The following is a 17002-nucleotide window of genomic DNA, read 5'->3' on the forward strand; positions in this document are numbered from 1 at the left end:
GTACTGGTGGAGGAAGTGGCTTAAAAACTCTGTTCGTATGCCGGCTATTATCTAGCAATTTTTTTTAATCATGTAATTGAAACCATTATGACACATAGCTAATAACAAAGTAAGTATAATATTGCGTTAAGACCAATGTCCTAAGTACAATTTGCTTAGTCCAGTTGCAAGTTATTCAAGGTGTTGTAACACTAGCTACTAACTAGCTACTACAGCTGAACGGAACGCACATATCCGAACACTTTTCCCCGATAGTTTTTTATGAAGATGCACCTGAGAAAAGCTAGCTAGTAGCTGTCTAACGCGAGGTGCTACCAAGGCAGCTACACAAATAATTATTTCGCACTTCTCCACTTTGAAATTAGATAGCTCTCTTCAACGTGGTCTTCTTCTACTGAGTACTGCACTCTAGTGTAAAAAGGTGCCCTGGAGCCCACTTTGATTTGGTTTACTGTGTAGTTGGCTAAGTAGCTAGCTATTTACTGTAGCTGGATAACTAGATAGAAAAAACGGACCAATGCTTCATATTTTCTGATACCTAGCTAGCTTAGCTAGAAATGTCAGCTACATATTGTAGCTCTCTAATACCATTCTTTCTGCTATCCACAATTAGTGGCATTTATTGCATTAGCCACTAGCTAGAATAGTATCTTACAAAGTTGCTGTGTGTTTGTCATGTCACTCTCATCATGTCTGTACCCTTCCAATTCTCTTCAGACCATGGCATGCCAGCATGTGTCTGCTTGTCCCACCTTGAGATCATCATGGAGAGTGGCTCTTGATGTTGCTTGTAGAGTCAGCCAGCCATGGAAGGGGAGTAGGTTGTCTTACTCTGGCTTTGCTCCCATGGAGCCTGGTCACCAGGACAGAGGTAAAGATGACTCCACCATCTTGGCTGAACAGACACTGCACAAACCTGTTATGCTTAAAGAAGTGCTCCAATGTTTAGATATTCAACCTGGCCAGGTAAGTATTTCTTCTCTAACACTCTGTGTGTGTGTGTGTGTGTGTGTGTGTGTGTGTGTGTGTCAACCCATTTTTTCTTAGTGAGCCCTTGATGGTTAAAAATTCTATGGAACATCAGGTAAGGTTTGTTGTGCATTTTGCCTGTTTTTACCCCATGATGAATCATAGGGAAATCTGCATTCTTTGAAAGGTTGTTTGTGGCCAAACTTCACTTCTCAGTTCATAAGATGGGCTACTTCTCTTGAGAGGGCACATTAAGTCACCAGGATCCCACTACCTTGGCTTTCCCATACATACTACCAGGACAGATGGGCATGAGTCAAAGGCCTTCTGTTTCTGGTGGGCAGTGCGGAGGGAGACTTGATGGGCCCCCTGGGTGGCCGAGAGATGCTGCACGGACAGGGCAGGTGGGGGCCATGGGTCAACAACTTAGTCAGGCATTGTGCCACCGTAAGGCTGTTGGCAGGACATAGAGTGCTGCCTGCAACACTCCTGCCTGAACTTTAGCGCCTCTTACTGTAACTCCTTCACTCTCCGCCCATTGGCCAACTGTCCCAATAAAGCTAGCCAAGAGCTTGCCATTAAAAACAAGTGTTAGATGGATTTTTTTATGTAATTCTAGTCACTGCACATTGACAGGCTCTTTCTAGGGTGTAGCCTAGTTGCATATATATTACGGTATTGCTTAATACAGTTTGTGCTTCTCCCCAAATGCTGAAATAGAATTTATTAAAAGCTGAAAGACCGGCACCGTAGCACAGTAATTAAAAGCTGTAATACTTTACGTTAAAGCAGCAATCTGCTGTTTAAACAATAGTAAAGGGCACCCCGCCACTGTTTTGGTAAAATGCTGAGGGATGGGGCTTAAGAAATGTAACCACTCTCAAATTCATAGACAGAGCTATGTATGGACTGACTATCCATGATGCAACATTTGAGTTTTAGCCATGTTTTGAGGCCATACAGTGTTTATAATGACATTATTTACAAACAAGTTTAGGCAATATTTTGGGTTCTGATGGGGTATGACAGTTGAACTAAGCTCTTGAGGAATTTATAAGATATATTCTTCAAGAATCAGTGGGTATACATCATTCATTTAAAAGGCCATGTGGGATGTAGTAGTCACAGATTGCCCCTTTAAGTTGTGCTTACTTGTGTATGATGCTGTAATTACACTCGTAGCAACATTGTCAAACCAGCATTACAGTATTTACATATTGGCATACTCAGTCCCCTCCCCCATACTCAAATACATTAGCAGAATGTTTTGGGTACTGCACATCCATCTTACCTTCTTCAACTTTCAGACTGAGACACTTGTGTGTGCAGGAAGTAGGCTAGCTGTGTAAATAGAAACTACATAAACACTAAGCCTACTTTGGCATGTTTGATTGAATCCAGCGCTTACTGTAATTTCTCTTTGATGGAGAATTGAAATGCGTCATGTTCAGACTGCTCGCTGGAACATTGCAATGACAATGGCAACTGTTTATAAACTGTAATGTAAGATCTCACAAACATAAATAAAATGTTTATTCATTCATGTGGTCTATTAGGCTATATGTAATAGCAGCCTTGGTCAAGGTACACATGTAAATAAACAGCTACAAACTATTTAGTTTTTGTGTTTACATTTCCATGTAGTAATGACGGCACATGTAAACACTTAAGCGGTCTTACAATAGAAATTCTTATGGTAGAGGTTCTCCATGTGAAATCCCCCCACCATTTCTGTTAATGAACCAGTCAGACAATCAGGTGTCTGCACTCTGTTTCCATCAGCTGTCCTGTAGAGCAGCTAGGTAGTGTAATCACAGACCCTGTTTGTTTAAGTGGGGGTTTCACTGACAAGTCAATGACTGGGAGGAAACCCACGCTACATGTTAGCCAAATACTCACTTATATCACTGAACTGAGTCAGATTAATATTTTGATCTGCTATTGTAAAGCAATCAACCCTGCGTAGTTGCTCTTGTCAGGCTAAGCATAGTGTGTATGAATGGAGCACTTAGGGAGATGATGGGTATCTGAGAGCAAACGCTGTAATTACACCAAAGTGGGTAAATGGCAATGCAGCCTTTCACGTCCCGCTGCCTCCCACGCATGAAGTCCAGCACAGATATCTACACAGGTGGACTGTGATATTTCCTAACATTTTTCTTACACTGTCAGGGCTAGTAGTGCTGCACATGCAAAGCCTTTAAAATAACAAGTGATTGAACTACTTACAAAAATGTCGATAAGGTTATGGGCTTAGGTCTTAATTGTGCTGATCAGTCTAGAGATAGTTGATAAGTCTATAGATGGACCTAGTAAAACCTTTTTATACTCCAGAAATTAGCTTTATCTCAAGCAGCCACAGTGTTGCTCTCCTGCTGGCCTTCCTTCCCTTCCCATCAACCATAAATTACCCAAACTAGATTGGCCTCATTAACCACCAAATTAGCTCTTAAAAGATTACAGTTTGTACAATTGAATATTTTTCTATTCACCTTGAACGTGAATGCGCTTAGCCAGCCGGATAACCATTTTAACCTAATTATCTTCACCATCTTGATTCAATTGTAGCATTTGGCTAATTGAATAATGGGCAGTGTGAGGCCTAAAGGTGGTTATAAACCGTGATGTGGGAGACGGCGGTCGAGGTAGGGGGCTTGGTGAAGGATATCCTTTCTCAGGGCAGAATCAGGCTTTTCCTGACCTGGAGGTTATTACTTTACTCAAGACAGGAGGAGCTGGAGGATAGGGTATTTTCTTTACATGGAGGAACAGGATTTATGGCTGCTTATTGCTATGAAAATGACTCAAATAAATCAAATTGAATCAAAGTAAGAAGGTGTCAGAAGATGACTAACAAAGTGCCACTAAGATTTTGAAATGGATGAATAGGATGGCCATATTTTAAAAGACCACATTATGTACGGTATCCCCCTACTCTGTCACTCCTTTTGATACTTGCAAGTCATTAGTTTAAAGACTGATCATAATCCACTTGAGAAGGTAGTGTCAGTCAGCATCACCACATAATGTCAGGGCTGCCCCGTCAGCTAGGAACATACAGAGAGTATCTCTGTGTTCCTAGCCCATCAGTCAGTAATCATAAATCATTGTGGTACACCCTGGCTGATGATACAATTAGGCTTTATTACTCAGGCTAAGTTAATAGCCTTGATGAAACCCCCTGCATCATCCCTGACACTCCCTTTTGTTGTAACCTAATTATTTGAATGAAACAATGAAGAAAACTGTCTTGTACAAGTGTTCTCTGCAAGTGTAGAACATAGTTTTTATACAATGTTTAAAAAGAAATAATACGTTTTCTCAGCAAGTTGAACCATTTATCCAGCCCCCATTCACGACCTCCCCAATCACTCTTAGGAAAAGAGACATCTTTTCAAAATGTATGGACTAAAAGCCTATCGCCCAGCCCCGGAACTCAATATTGCTGAGTGTTTTGTCTTTTTGTCAGGTCCACCCACGACCACTGCAATAGATTTTTCTTCTCCAGCATCCCTCATTACCAGCCCACAGATGATAGTGGGTGAGTGTTTCTCTGTGCCCCCCTCCCCCCTTTCACACGCCCACTCACAGAGGACATCCCGGTGGCTCCACGGGCCGGAAGTGATTTCTTTGTTTTTATGCTGCCAGGAATCCCCCGTCTTGTTGTTGTGGCCCTCATCCCCTCCTCATCTCAGTGGTTGGCCCAGGCAGGTGGAATTGCGAGAGTAAGGACAAGGTGTGGGGAATCCTTTTCTCTGGTGCCAGAATTGGGGACCTCCGCCAGGGCAGATTAATGAGCCGTCAACTGGGTGTCCAGGGAAAGATCCACTACTGCTTTAGCAGGGAAAAACTAGGTGGCCACTGCAGTCTCACCACACTCCCTCTTGTGGAATTAAAATGGCCTCCTGTGTTACACCTTCTCCTTACCTGAATTTAAATACATAACAAGTACAATGTCCATTTATAAGAGTGTTTTAGTTCCAATGAAATTTGTTAGCCAAATAATGAAGTAACTTTTAGAAAATCAAAGCACCTTATTCTTTCGTATGTCTGAAAAACAGTGAGTGTCACGCCCTGACCATAGAGAGCCCTTGGTTCTCTATGATATAGTAGGTCAGGGCGTGACAGGGGGTGTTCTATGTTGTTTATTTCTATGTTGGTGTGCTTGGTATGGTTTCCAATCAGAGGCAGCTTTTTAGCGTTGTCTCTGATTGGGGATCATATTTAGGCAGCCATTTCCCCACTGTGTTTTGTGGGATCTTGTTTTTGTGTAGGTGCCTGTTTGCACTTCACTGTCTTCATGTTTCGTTTGATAATTTATTGTTTTTGTGTTTTGCTGAAGTTTCACGTTATAATAACGATGTGGAACGCTACTCATGCTGCGCCTTGGTCCAATCATTATGACGATCGTGACAGAAGATCCTGAATGCTGTGGTAGCCATGCTGGTTAAGTGTGCCTTGAATTATAAATAAATCACTGACAGTGTCATCAGCAAAGCACCATCACACCACCTCCTCCATGCTTGACGGTGGGAACCACTCATGCAGAGATCATCCGTTCATCTACTCTGCGTCTCACAAAGACACGGCGGTTGGAACCAAAAATCGCACATTTGGACTCATAAGAACAAAGGACAGATTTCCACCATGAATTTCTGAGGCAGTTAACTCTAATGAACTTATCCTCTGCAGCAGTGTCACGTCCTGGCCAGTATATAAGGTTAATTGTTTTGTAGTTTGGTCAGGGCGTGGCAGGGGGTATTTGTTTTATGTGGTTCAGGGTGGTGTGTTTGGTTAAAGGGTGTTTGATTTAGTATTTCCGTGGTTTTGGTTTATAGTCTATGTTTATGTATTTCTATGTCTAGTCTGGTGAGTGTGTTTCTATGTTGTGTTGATTGGGGTTGGGACTCTCAGTTGAAGGCAGGTGTTGTCTATCTGCCTTTGATTGAGAGTCCCATATATTAGGGTGTGTTTGTGGTTGTTATTTGTGGGTAATTGTTCTGTGTGTAAGCCGTATGCTTTACCAGACTGTTTGTAGTTGGTCGTTCGTTTTGTTTTGTTATTTTGTATGTTCATTTTTGTAGTTAATAAAAATCAAGATGAGCATACACGTACCTGCTGCGTATTGGTCTACCTTTTCAGACGACGATTTCGCATTATCGTCGGAAGACGAAGACAACCGTGACAAGCAGAGGTAACTCTGGGTCTTTGGCGGTCCTCATGAGAGCCAGTTTCATCCTAGTGCTTGATGGTTTTTGAGACTGCACTTGAAGAAACTTTCAAAGTTCTTGTAATTTTCAGGATTGACTGACCTTCATGTCTTAAAGTAATGATGGACTGTCATTTCTCTTTGCTTATTTGAGCTGTTCTTGCCATAATATGGACTTGGTCTTTTACCAAATTGGGCTATCTTCCGTATACCACAACTGATTGGCTGAAACACATTAAGAAGGAAAGAAATTCCACAATTTCACTTTTAACAAGCCACACCTGCTTAATTGAAATATATTCCAGTTGACTACCTTCTGAAGCTGGTTGAGAGAACGCCAAGACTGTGCAAAGCTGTCATCAAGGCAAAGGGTGGCTACTTTCAAGAATCTCAAATATGCGAAGGTCGAGTGTCCTCCTGAAATATGACCCGCCAAACTGCACTCCTTAACACCCACCTACTTAACCCGCAAGCCAGCTGCACCAATGTGTCGGAGGAAACACCATTCAACTGTCAGCCTGCAGGTGCCCGACCCGCCACAAGGAGTTGCTAAAGTGCGATGAGCCAAGTAAACCCGTCCTGGCCAAACCATCCCCTACCCCGGACAACACTGGGCCAATTGTGCCCCGCCCTATGGGACTCGCAGTCACGGCCGGTTGTGACACAGCCTGGGATCGAACCCAGGTGTCTAGTGATACCTCAAGCACTGCGATGCATGGCCTTAGACCGCTGCGCCACTCAGGAGGCATATATATTCATATACAGTTGAAGTTGGAAGTTTACATACACTTAGGTTGGAATCATTAACTTGTTTTTCAGCAACTCCACAAATTTCTTATGAAACAATTTTTTTGGCGAGTCGGTTAGGACTTCTACTTTTCCAACAATTGTTTACAGGCAGATTATTTAACTTATAATTCACTGTATCACAATTCCAGTGGGTCAGAAGTTTACATACACAAAGTTAACTGTGCCTTTAAACATCTTGGAAAATTCCAGAAAATTATGTCATGGCTTTAGAAACTTCTGATAGGCGAATTGATATCATTTGAGTCAATTGGAGGTGTACCTGTGGATGTATTTCAAGGCCTACCTTCAAACTCAGTGCCTCTTTGCTTGACATCATGGGAAAATCAAAAGATATCAGCCCAAAAAATTGTAGACCTCCACAAGTCTGGTTCATTCTTGGGAGCAATTTCAAAACACCTGAATGTACCACGTTCATCTGTACAAACAATAGTACGCAAGTATAAACACCATGGGACCACACAGCCGTCATACCGCTCAGGAAGGAGATGGGTTCTGCCTCCTAAAGATGAACGTACTTTGGTGCGAAAAGTGCAAATCAATCCCAGAACAACCGCAAAGGACCTTGTGAAGATGCTGGAGGAAACGGGTACAAAAGTATCTATTTCCACAGTAAAACGAGTCCTATATCGACATAACCTGAAAGGCCGCTCAGCAAGGAAGAAGCCACTGCTCAAAACTGCCATAAAAAAGACAGACTACGGTTTGCAACTGCACATGGGGACAAAGATCGTACTTTTTGGATAAATGTTCTCTCGTCTGATGAAACAAAAATAGAACTGTTTGGCCATAATGACCATCGTTAAGTCGAAGAACACCATCCCAAACGTGAAGCACGGGGGTGGCAGCATCATGTTGTGGGGGTGCTTTGCTGCACGAGGGACTGGTGCACTTCACAAAATAGATGGCATCATGAGGCAGGAAAATTATGTGGATATATTGAAGCAACATCTTAAGAAATCAGTCAGGAAGTTAAATCTTGGTCGCAAATGGGTCTTCCAAATGGACAATGACCCCAAGCATACTTCTAAAGTTGTGGCAAAATGGCTTAAGGACAACAATGTCAAGGTATTGGAGTGGCCATCACAAAGCCCTGACCTCAATCCTATAGAAAATGTGTGGGCAGAACTGAAAAAGCGTGTGCGAGCAAGGAGGCCTACAAACCTGAATCAGTTTCACCAGCTTTGTCAGCAGGAATAGGCCAAAATTCACCCAATTTATTGTGGGAAGCTTGTGGAAGTTTGACCCAAGTTAAACAATTTAAAGGAAATGCTACCAAATACTAATTGAGTGTATGTAAACTTCTGACCCACTGGGAATGTGATGAAAGAAATAAAAGCTGAAATAATTTATTCTCTCTACTATTATTCTGACATTTCACATTCTTAAAATAAAGCGGTGATCCTAACTGACCTAAAACAGGGCATTTTTAGTAGGATTAAATGTCAGGAATTGTGAATCAGTATCTCAGTATCTCACAAAAGTGAGTACACCCCTCACATTTTTGTAAATATTTGAGTATATCTTTTCATGTGACAACACTGAAGAAATGAGACTTTGCTACAATGTAAAGTGGTGAGTGAACAGCTTGTATAACAGTGTAAATTTGCTGTCACCTCAAAATAACACAACACACAGCCATTAATGTCTAAACCGCTGGCAACAAAAGTGAGTACACCCCTAAGTGAAAATATCCAAATTGGGCCCAATTAGCCATTTTCCCTCCCCGGTGTCATGTGACTCGTTAGTATTACAAGGTCTCAGGTGTGAACGGGGAGCAGGTGTGTTAAATTTGGTGTCATCGCTCTCACACTCCCTCATACTGACTGGTCACAATGGTTGAAAAACGAGTTTTAATGACTCCAACCTAAGTGTATGTAAACTTCCGACTTCAACTGTAAAAAAAATAAAAATATATATATATAAAATGTATTTTTTTATAAGATCATGATCAATCACTATATAAATACTCGACAGTCAGGGAGAATCAAAAAATGTCATGGCAAGAGGCCCACATTGATTTTGTTATATTGTTTGAGTCACTCTGATGGCTTATGCTGTGTTCTTTTGCTATGGCAAAATGTGTAAAATTGCAGGAAACTAGCATTAAAACTGTAAAATGTTCTCTTCGCAGGATGTTCTCCCACACTAAGTTTGAAAAAAATCCTAGGGTAAATACAGAAAACCATGCCAATGACTATTTTGGAAGTGTGTCTTTTCATGACATGACAGCTACCATCTCGGATTGTTCTGAAATAATTTCCGTATTTAGAAACAGATAAGATTAGCATTCTTGCAACGTTATTTTGTTGAAATATAATTTGATCTCTGATAAATTAAGCTATTTGATTGCACCCAACTTGGCAATTTTTAATTCATAGGATTCATATATTCAATAATTACCTAACATCTGATTTGGACCAAACTTTTTTCTAAGAGGGAGTAAGATTTGAGGAATCCAAATAAATAGTCAAAAGCCACCCACGGACCCCCTGCACCCCACGCCAATCCCACCCTAACAACCAGTATACAGAATCTTATCAGTTTCTAACAACAGAATCAATTTCAGAACAATCTGACATGGTGGGAGTCGAAATCTTCTTTCTTGTTCTTTTTGAAGTAAAACGAGCTCAATATTAGGAACACCTTCCCTTTTCCCTCAGAACAGCCTCAATTTTTCGAGGCATGGACTCTACAAGGTGTCAAAAGCGTTCCACAGGGATGCTGGCCCATGCTAACTCCAATGCTTCCCACAGACATAGGATGTCCTTTTGGTGGTAGACCATTCTTGACACACATGGGAAACTGTTGAGTGTGAGAGATCCAGCAACGTTGCAGTTCTTGACACAAACCGGTGCCCCAGGCATCTACTACCATACCCTGTTCAAAAGCACTTCAATATTTTGTCTTGCCCATTCACCCTCTGAATGGCACACATACCCAATCCATATGTCTCAAGGCTTAAACATCCTTCTTTAACCTGTCTCCTCCCCGTCATCTACACTGGTTGAAGTGGATTTAACAGGTGACATCAATAAGGGATCATAGCTTTCAGCTGGGTTCCCCTGGTCTGTTAGTCAATGTCATGGAAAGAGCAGGTGTTCATAATGTTTTGTACACTCTGTGTATGTACAAGAGCAGGGGGTTAACTGTCCCCCAAGGGTAAAATTGGGCCCCCCTGTGGGCCATGGCCACAGTTTTTTTTCTCACTCCTCCATTGTTTTTCGGAGCACAGTGTAGTGAAAGAGGAGGCTGGTGAATAATTGATCCTTGTAATTAAACACTCCAGCTAGGGACGCCGGGGCTGATTGACGGCCAGATATTAAGCCCTTGTCTCGTAAGGTTGCAAGTTTAGTCTGAGGTTATCAGTGGCCAGCAGAGTCTCTCTCCCTCCCTGGCTCATTACTTTCATGAGTAGACCATTTCATAGTGGTGATGGGGGCGTGGTGTGAAAGAGAGTCTGGGACTTCATTAGTGAAATGGGGTGCCTGAGTCTATAGAGCAGCAGGTGGTTCAGCATTGCTGAGCAGACAACCCCCTTGTGGGTGCTCCACCGGACTGTCATGTTGAGCTACGTTAACCCTTTCATCTTACACAGTCTGTGGCTTTAGTTTCATATAGATACATGTACATCAATGTACTGTACATGCACACTATTAGTGGCATAAGTCCATAATGTGTGAATATAGCCGTTTTTATCATATCACACCCAAACTTATCCTTGTGCCAGTTTGTTTAGTTGCTTACATTACACATGAGAACATTACTGTGTGCAGAATTTGCCTGTTTTGTCAACAGGTTCCATGAATTTGACTTCAGTTATTGATATCTTGAGATCAGAATGTACAGTTGAATATCTGCCTTGATGGTTACTCATGTTGTCAATAATGAGGATGATATTTATACTAATAATGAAAATGGCAGGAGAGAGAGCATAAGGCACAGAATAGAGAGGAGGGGAGGCAGCCTGTAGAAGGATCTCAGAAATCTACACCTGAAATCCAGTTTTAATAACTGTTATTTGCGTACTTGCTCACAGTCATACAATATTGCTGAAAGTTGGAAAAATAAACAAAGCAAAGCCTTTCCAAGACACGGGAGCAATGTTATTACGGAGGGTTTTATTACAATATTTACATTTGCGCCTGGTGTGTGAGCGTGGGTATGCTAATCAGATGTATGCCCCGTGGACAGCTGGATTGAGATGATGACTCATCCCTGCAACATGTCCTTGATTGGGGTTTGAATGAGGGCTCAAAAACTGCATTATTTGAATGAGGATTACTCTTACATTTATTACAGTAGATCTCCATAATGAAACCTTTTCCTGAAAAGGTACATCTCCAGCGATGTTTGTGAATTTAATGTTATCATTATGTCCACTATTATTTCCTTTATTGTCAGATTAGGTTTATCTTTGGGGTGAGGGGGAGTATGGGGTTCAGTGTTTCCCCTATATTTATTTAGAAGTGGCACACTACCGCTGCTAAATAATTGCTGCCACTGCACATTAAAAAACATATATAAATGTATTTATTATAATAAAACAATTATACCGAGACATGCTTTTAAGATCAGATGACAAGTTACAACAAGTTACAGATTTTCCTCATATTCTCATCAGATCGTCTGAGAAACCTCCAAGGTTTCTAGCTAGATTGTAATCCTGGAAGTGTAGGCAACCCATAGAGATGGATAGAGGACTCTAGTACCCAAAAGTATGTTTTAGATTAGGCAATGCCATTGAGGACTTTCACCATATTGAAGTAGTCAACTGGTTGGGACTTCCTATGGTTAAGGAAGGATCACATAATTCCATTCAGGTCACCAGAAGGGATCAGCCAATGAATTATACACGTGAGCAAACATTCCATAACTGCAGGTGGCAATAAATCACCAATCTTGGCTTCATACCTGTTCAAACAACACACTGCAGGTGGCCGTATGCACCCTTTCAATTTGTTTACCAACTCATAAAGTAGTAGAAGAAGAAAATGTACTACTTCAAAATGGTGATGCCCTCAATTCATCTGCCCATGCTCTCACAGATGGCATAATGGGACAGATACAATGTTGCGTCCTCTATCCATCTCTGAGCCAACCCTATGAATAGATGTATGTAATAATTGTTAGCTAGGATACATTAAAGTTACACCAGATAAATATTTATGGGGGTTAATATTAGGGATGTAGTGATTTACTGATACGCATCAGTCCCCAATTCAAATGTTTAAGATAGGAGTGCATCGGTCTGCAGACCCCAAACCGATCCAAATGTAGCATCGGTCAGAACATCTATATAAACGTTACGAATTGCCGGTTCACAAAAATGGTTTCTTTCTACCTACCGAAAATACCTAAAATCTTTTGTGCTAACTGATGCGTCTACTTCAGTGGCGAATTGCATGTAACTGTGTTGACAGTCATTGATCTAAAAGTATTTTTGCATGCCAAACAACCCCAGGCAATATCAGTAGCTGAGTCAAACTGTGCGGCTTTATTAGTTGACAATCTGTCATTTGCTGGTTTATTGTTATCTATGTGCTGTTGAAAATTGTTTTACCTGAATAAAAGTAATCTACCGGAGACAGAACTTTCATCTGGCTATACCTGCTGAACGGGGCTTACAATAGATTTTATTTTGATTGTTTAGGTTTGTTTTTAACAATCAGTGTATATATTAATTTGAACTAATGGGAAACAGCCTCAGATTTAATTGAAGTGCAGTTGTTAGCCCCTCACCTGATTTGACAAGTCCTCAAAGTATGTACCCCTATTTATTTATTTCTTGTTGCAGGTATGCTCATGCCACCATGGATCCCCCTAGCGGTTTTGTGTTTATTTTGACAGTCGTGGGGGGCAGCTAACAATGCATCGACCCAATAAATGCATTCATAAGTAATGGGGCCTGTGTATAGTGGATACACAGGTCACAGAGGTTTGGGTAGGCATATGGAACAATTGTAGTGCTTTGTAATACAGCGCTGGAAATAAAACTAGCTCTCTTGTCTGAGGCCAGTTCAGAGGGGGCAAGTTGAGAAGCCTGTCATTTTGTCTTGTTTCATTTTGTGACCCTCCCTAACACTGTGCTAGCATTTTCATATCATACAGGACATGTCAAACATAGTGGCACTGTAATAATCTTTTTTTTATGTACATTTCAACATTTTAAACTCATCACTGATGTAACACATTTCATGAATTTGCCAGCAAACCCAGATTAACTGATTGTTGACATAATGTAGTCATTTTGGGATGACCTTCAGTCTACAGTGTTATGACTAGCCTACTTTTTACCTGACTGACTTTGTCTCATTTACATAGGTAGCCCAATTCAAATATTTTATTTTGTTCCTTTGACCAATCACATCAGATCTTTTCACATCAGATCCTTTTCAGAACTGATTTGATTGGTTCAAAGACCAATTTAGTGAAACAAAATATCGCAATTGAGCTAGCTACCTGTCTAAACGCAGTCCATGTCTGGGGCTTCATGATTAGTTGACAAGTTGTATCGGGTGTGCTTGTCCTGCTGTTAGGGGTACTGGAGTTGGGAAACACGGCTCTACGTGACTGTCTATTGAGTTAATGGATAGTACTAGAATGATGGTTGAGTGTTTGATAAACTTACATCACTTTTGCCTCTTCGTCAGAATTTTCCTGTACTTGTGTCTTGTTAGTTCCCTAAGCATCAGCCATAAGCAGCCATACAGCTCACTATCTCATGGGAATGAACTAACTGATTCATTAAATACATGACTCATTTATTTATGCAAAATATAGCTAAAAATAGGGTCAGGGGAAAAATAAGGAATCACTCCACTGTTAGTGATATAAGAAAAAAATAGTAACTTTCATAATGATCAGGGAGACCATTTCCTGAGAGAAAAGACGTTTCACTTAGTAATGTTAAAAAGTACTCCTGTAGGTGAATTTTTATAAACATGAATGTTTCACATTCATTAAAACCCCTGAAAAGATTATAGCAGGGATTTGGTCAATCTGCATTGGGCTTTAATATACCAATATGTTAACAATATTTTATCTGCAATACAAACACAATGCTTCTGATACAAATTCAATTTCCAATAGCAGCTCAATCCAAGGCTTGTAAACCTCATGGCCACACAACGATACGATACAGTATCGATACTAACGGCAACAATACCATATGTTGGATTTATCTACTAACGCATACGATCATATGCATTCACAATGCACATGATTGTGTAAAGTTAAATAATGGTTTTCCAGTGCTTTAAATGTTCTACACTGAGCCCATTGATAGTAGGATTATACTGCAGTGCTGGCCTTGTTCCTGCTCAGGCTGCTTAGTGGCCCAGGGTTCAGGTGGGGTAGGATGCATTACTCCTTGTGGTGCTGAATTACACCTGCAACTAGTCAGCTGTGGAAAAACATAAAATAATATATATATTCTCACCCTGGCAAAACCAGAATGAAAGGATATGTGGTTAGCAGTCTTCACCAGCAGAAGTTAGTCCTCATAAATGATATCCCACAAACCCAAATGGTTACATCATGAAGGACGTGTGATTCGATATGCAGATAAAGCTGCAAGGCCACCAAAACAAAAGCTAGGACTGCCCAAGCCAAAGTAGAACGTTTTGGGTTTCCAACATTGTAAATGTTCAAGGCTCAAAGTGACAATCGAGTAATCTCTCGGTTAGCATATATTGTTGTCTAACATAAATTGGGGCAACCGGACTAGTACCAGTTATGAATGGTCTACTCGACACACATATTGCCTTAGCTTGTACGAAACAGGTTCATAGAGCTTCCTGTATGCACTGTGATTGTTGCTTATTGTTAGTTGGGTAGGTCATCTGTTTGCATTGTATCTGTGTCATAGTACAAGCACACTCAATGCAGCTCAAACAGCCCCAGAATAAACACTCTGCTAGTGAAGGGAAGTGAAGTGCCACGTATTTGGCTTGTAGGTAGAGTTGAGTTGGCTCTGTCATTCCCAGGAGGATGCTGTTATTATTGGGGAAACATCGGTATGGGGTAGTAAAGGGCAGGTGCAGCATTTAACACAATGTCAACAAGCAGTCTCCAGTCTGATTTCATGCATAGTCAGTTTACCCCTACCTACATGTACAAAGTACCTCGACTAACCTGTACCCCCGCACATTGACTCGGTACCAGTATACCTTGTATATAGCGTCATTATTGCTATTTTATTGATACTTTTTATAAAATGTTTTACTTGAGTTTATTTAGTAAATATTTTAACTCTGTTTCTTGAACTGCATTATTGGTTAAGGGCTTGTAAGTAAGCATTTCACGATAAGGTCTACACCTGTTGTATTCGGGAGCATGTGACAAATAACATTTGATTTGATGTGCCTGCCAGCTAAGTATTAGAAATCTACATTTGTATTATAATTGTTATATGGTTTGATATGTTTTGACAACTTCAAACATCTGTTTCAAAGGAAGTTCATATTCAAACATGCCTGTAATCTGGCATACCCAGAATCTGCCACAATAATATTTTCTGAGACGTTTTACTATTTTATTTTAGTCCAATACCCCCTTAGAGCACTAGCCTTGAAGGGCGGCAGGTAGCCTAGCGGTTAAGGCTCGTAACCAACTGCTCCCCGGGCGCCAATGATGTGGATGTCGATTAAGGCAGCTCCCCGCACCTCTCTGATTCAGAGGGGTTGGGTTAAATGTGAACGACACATTTCGGTTGAATGCATTCAGTTGTGTAACTGACTAGGTATCCCCCTTTCCCTTTCCCTAATTGGAGCTAGACCAATCCACTGCTCTCACACAAACAAATAAGAGCCTTGGAGGGGAAGACCAGGAATCTGAACACATGCAGTCTTCCCCACTGTTCAACTCCTACCCTGGGCACATAGCATAGACCTAAACCTGCCTCTTGATTGGGTCTTGAACAGTTTCTCCCTTAATAATACTGATACTAAGTAGTATACTGTTGATGATAAGTAGCCTCTTCTTTTAAATGTATTTTTCAAAATTTCAATCATACCTTTACACCGTGTCTTCTATTTTTATGGCAACATAGGCATATATTTTGTTTGTAATTGATCAAATTCAGATATAAACAGCCTCATTAATATTTGTTTACTCATCAGATTACTTAGCTTTTCCGATGGTTTTCTTTGGTACAACTTTAGAAAACATATTTAGTACAACACCTAGACTACAGCTTGTTTGTCTTGCAAACTAATTATACTACAGTTGTAAGGTTATATTGGGGATAGTGCTTGCTCCAGAAACTATACTGACAAAAATATAAACGCAACATGTAAACTGTTGGTCCCATGTTTCATGAGCTGAAATCAAAGATCCCAGACATTTTTCAAATGCACAAAAAGCTTATTTCAAATCAATGTTTATTTGTCATGTGCGCCGAATACAACAGACCTTACAGTGAAATGCTTACTTACAAGCCCTAACCAACAGTGCAATTTTAAGTAAAAAATAGGTATTTTTAGGCAACAGATAAGTAAAGAAATAAAAATAAAACAGTAAAATGACAGTGAAAATAACAGTAGCGAGGCTATATACAGCTGGTACCGGTACAGAGTCAATGTGCGGGGGCACTGGTTAGTCGGGCTAATTGAGGTAATATGTACGTGAATGTATAGTTAAAGTGACTATGCATCGATGATAAACAGAGAATAGCTGCAGCGTAACATTCTGTGCACAAATTGGTTTACATCCCTGTTAGTGAGCATTTCTCCTTTGCCAAAATAATCCATCCACCTGAAAGGTGTAGCATATCAATAAGCTGATTAAACAGCATGATCATTACACAGGTGCACCTTGTGTTGGGGACAATAAAAGACCACTCTGAAATGTGCAGTTTTGTCACACAACACAATGCCACAGATGTCTCAGGTTTTGAGGGAGCGTGCAGTTGGCATTCTGACTGCAGGAATGTCCACTAGAGCTGTTGCCAGAGAATTGAATGTTCATTTCTCTACCATAAACTGCCTCCAATGTCGGTTTAGAGAATTTGGCAGT

At 40.8% G+C, this 17002-nt stretch overlaps 1 protein-coding gene and 1 long non-coding RNA gene across 4 annotated transcripts in view; both read left to right on the forward strand.

Annotated features, from left to right (window-relative positions):
- Nucleotides 1-6: 6 nt before the first annotated feature.
- LOC115167115 (probable methyltransferase-like protein 15) overlaps nt 7-17002 on the forward strand; it is a 65439-nt gene continuing 48443 nt past the window's right edge. Inside the window, exons 1-2 of one of the 3 annotated variants that reach the window (XM_029721218.1) lie at nt 7-109; nt 718-966. In XM_029721218.1, coding sequence (XP_029577078.1) covers nt 721-966 — 246 coding nt within the window. In that variant the 5' untranslated portion in view covers nt 7-109; nt 718-720. The other 2 variants (XM_029721217.1, XM_029721216.1) reach the window with 2 other exon arrangements.
- LOC115167116 (uncharacterized) lies at nt 1056-5027 on the forward strand. Its single transcript, XR_003870440.1, has 2 exons — nt 1056-4510; nt 4618-5027. It is a non-coding gene; the product is annotated as an uncharacterized LOC115167116 (long non-coding RNA).

The sequence above is a fragment of the Salmo trutta genome, chromosome 29 (assembly GCF_901001165.1).
Source record: "Salmo trutta chromosome 29, fSalTru1.1, whole genome shotgun sequence".
Classification (NCBI taxonomy): domain Eukaryota; kingdom Metazoa; phylum Chordata; class Actinopteri; order Salmoniformes; family Salmonidae; genus Salmo; species Salmo trutta.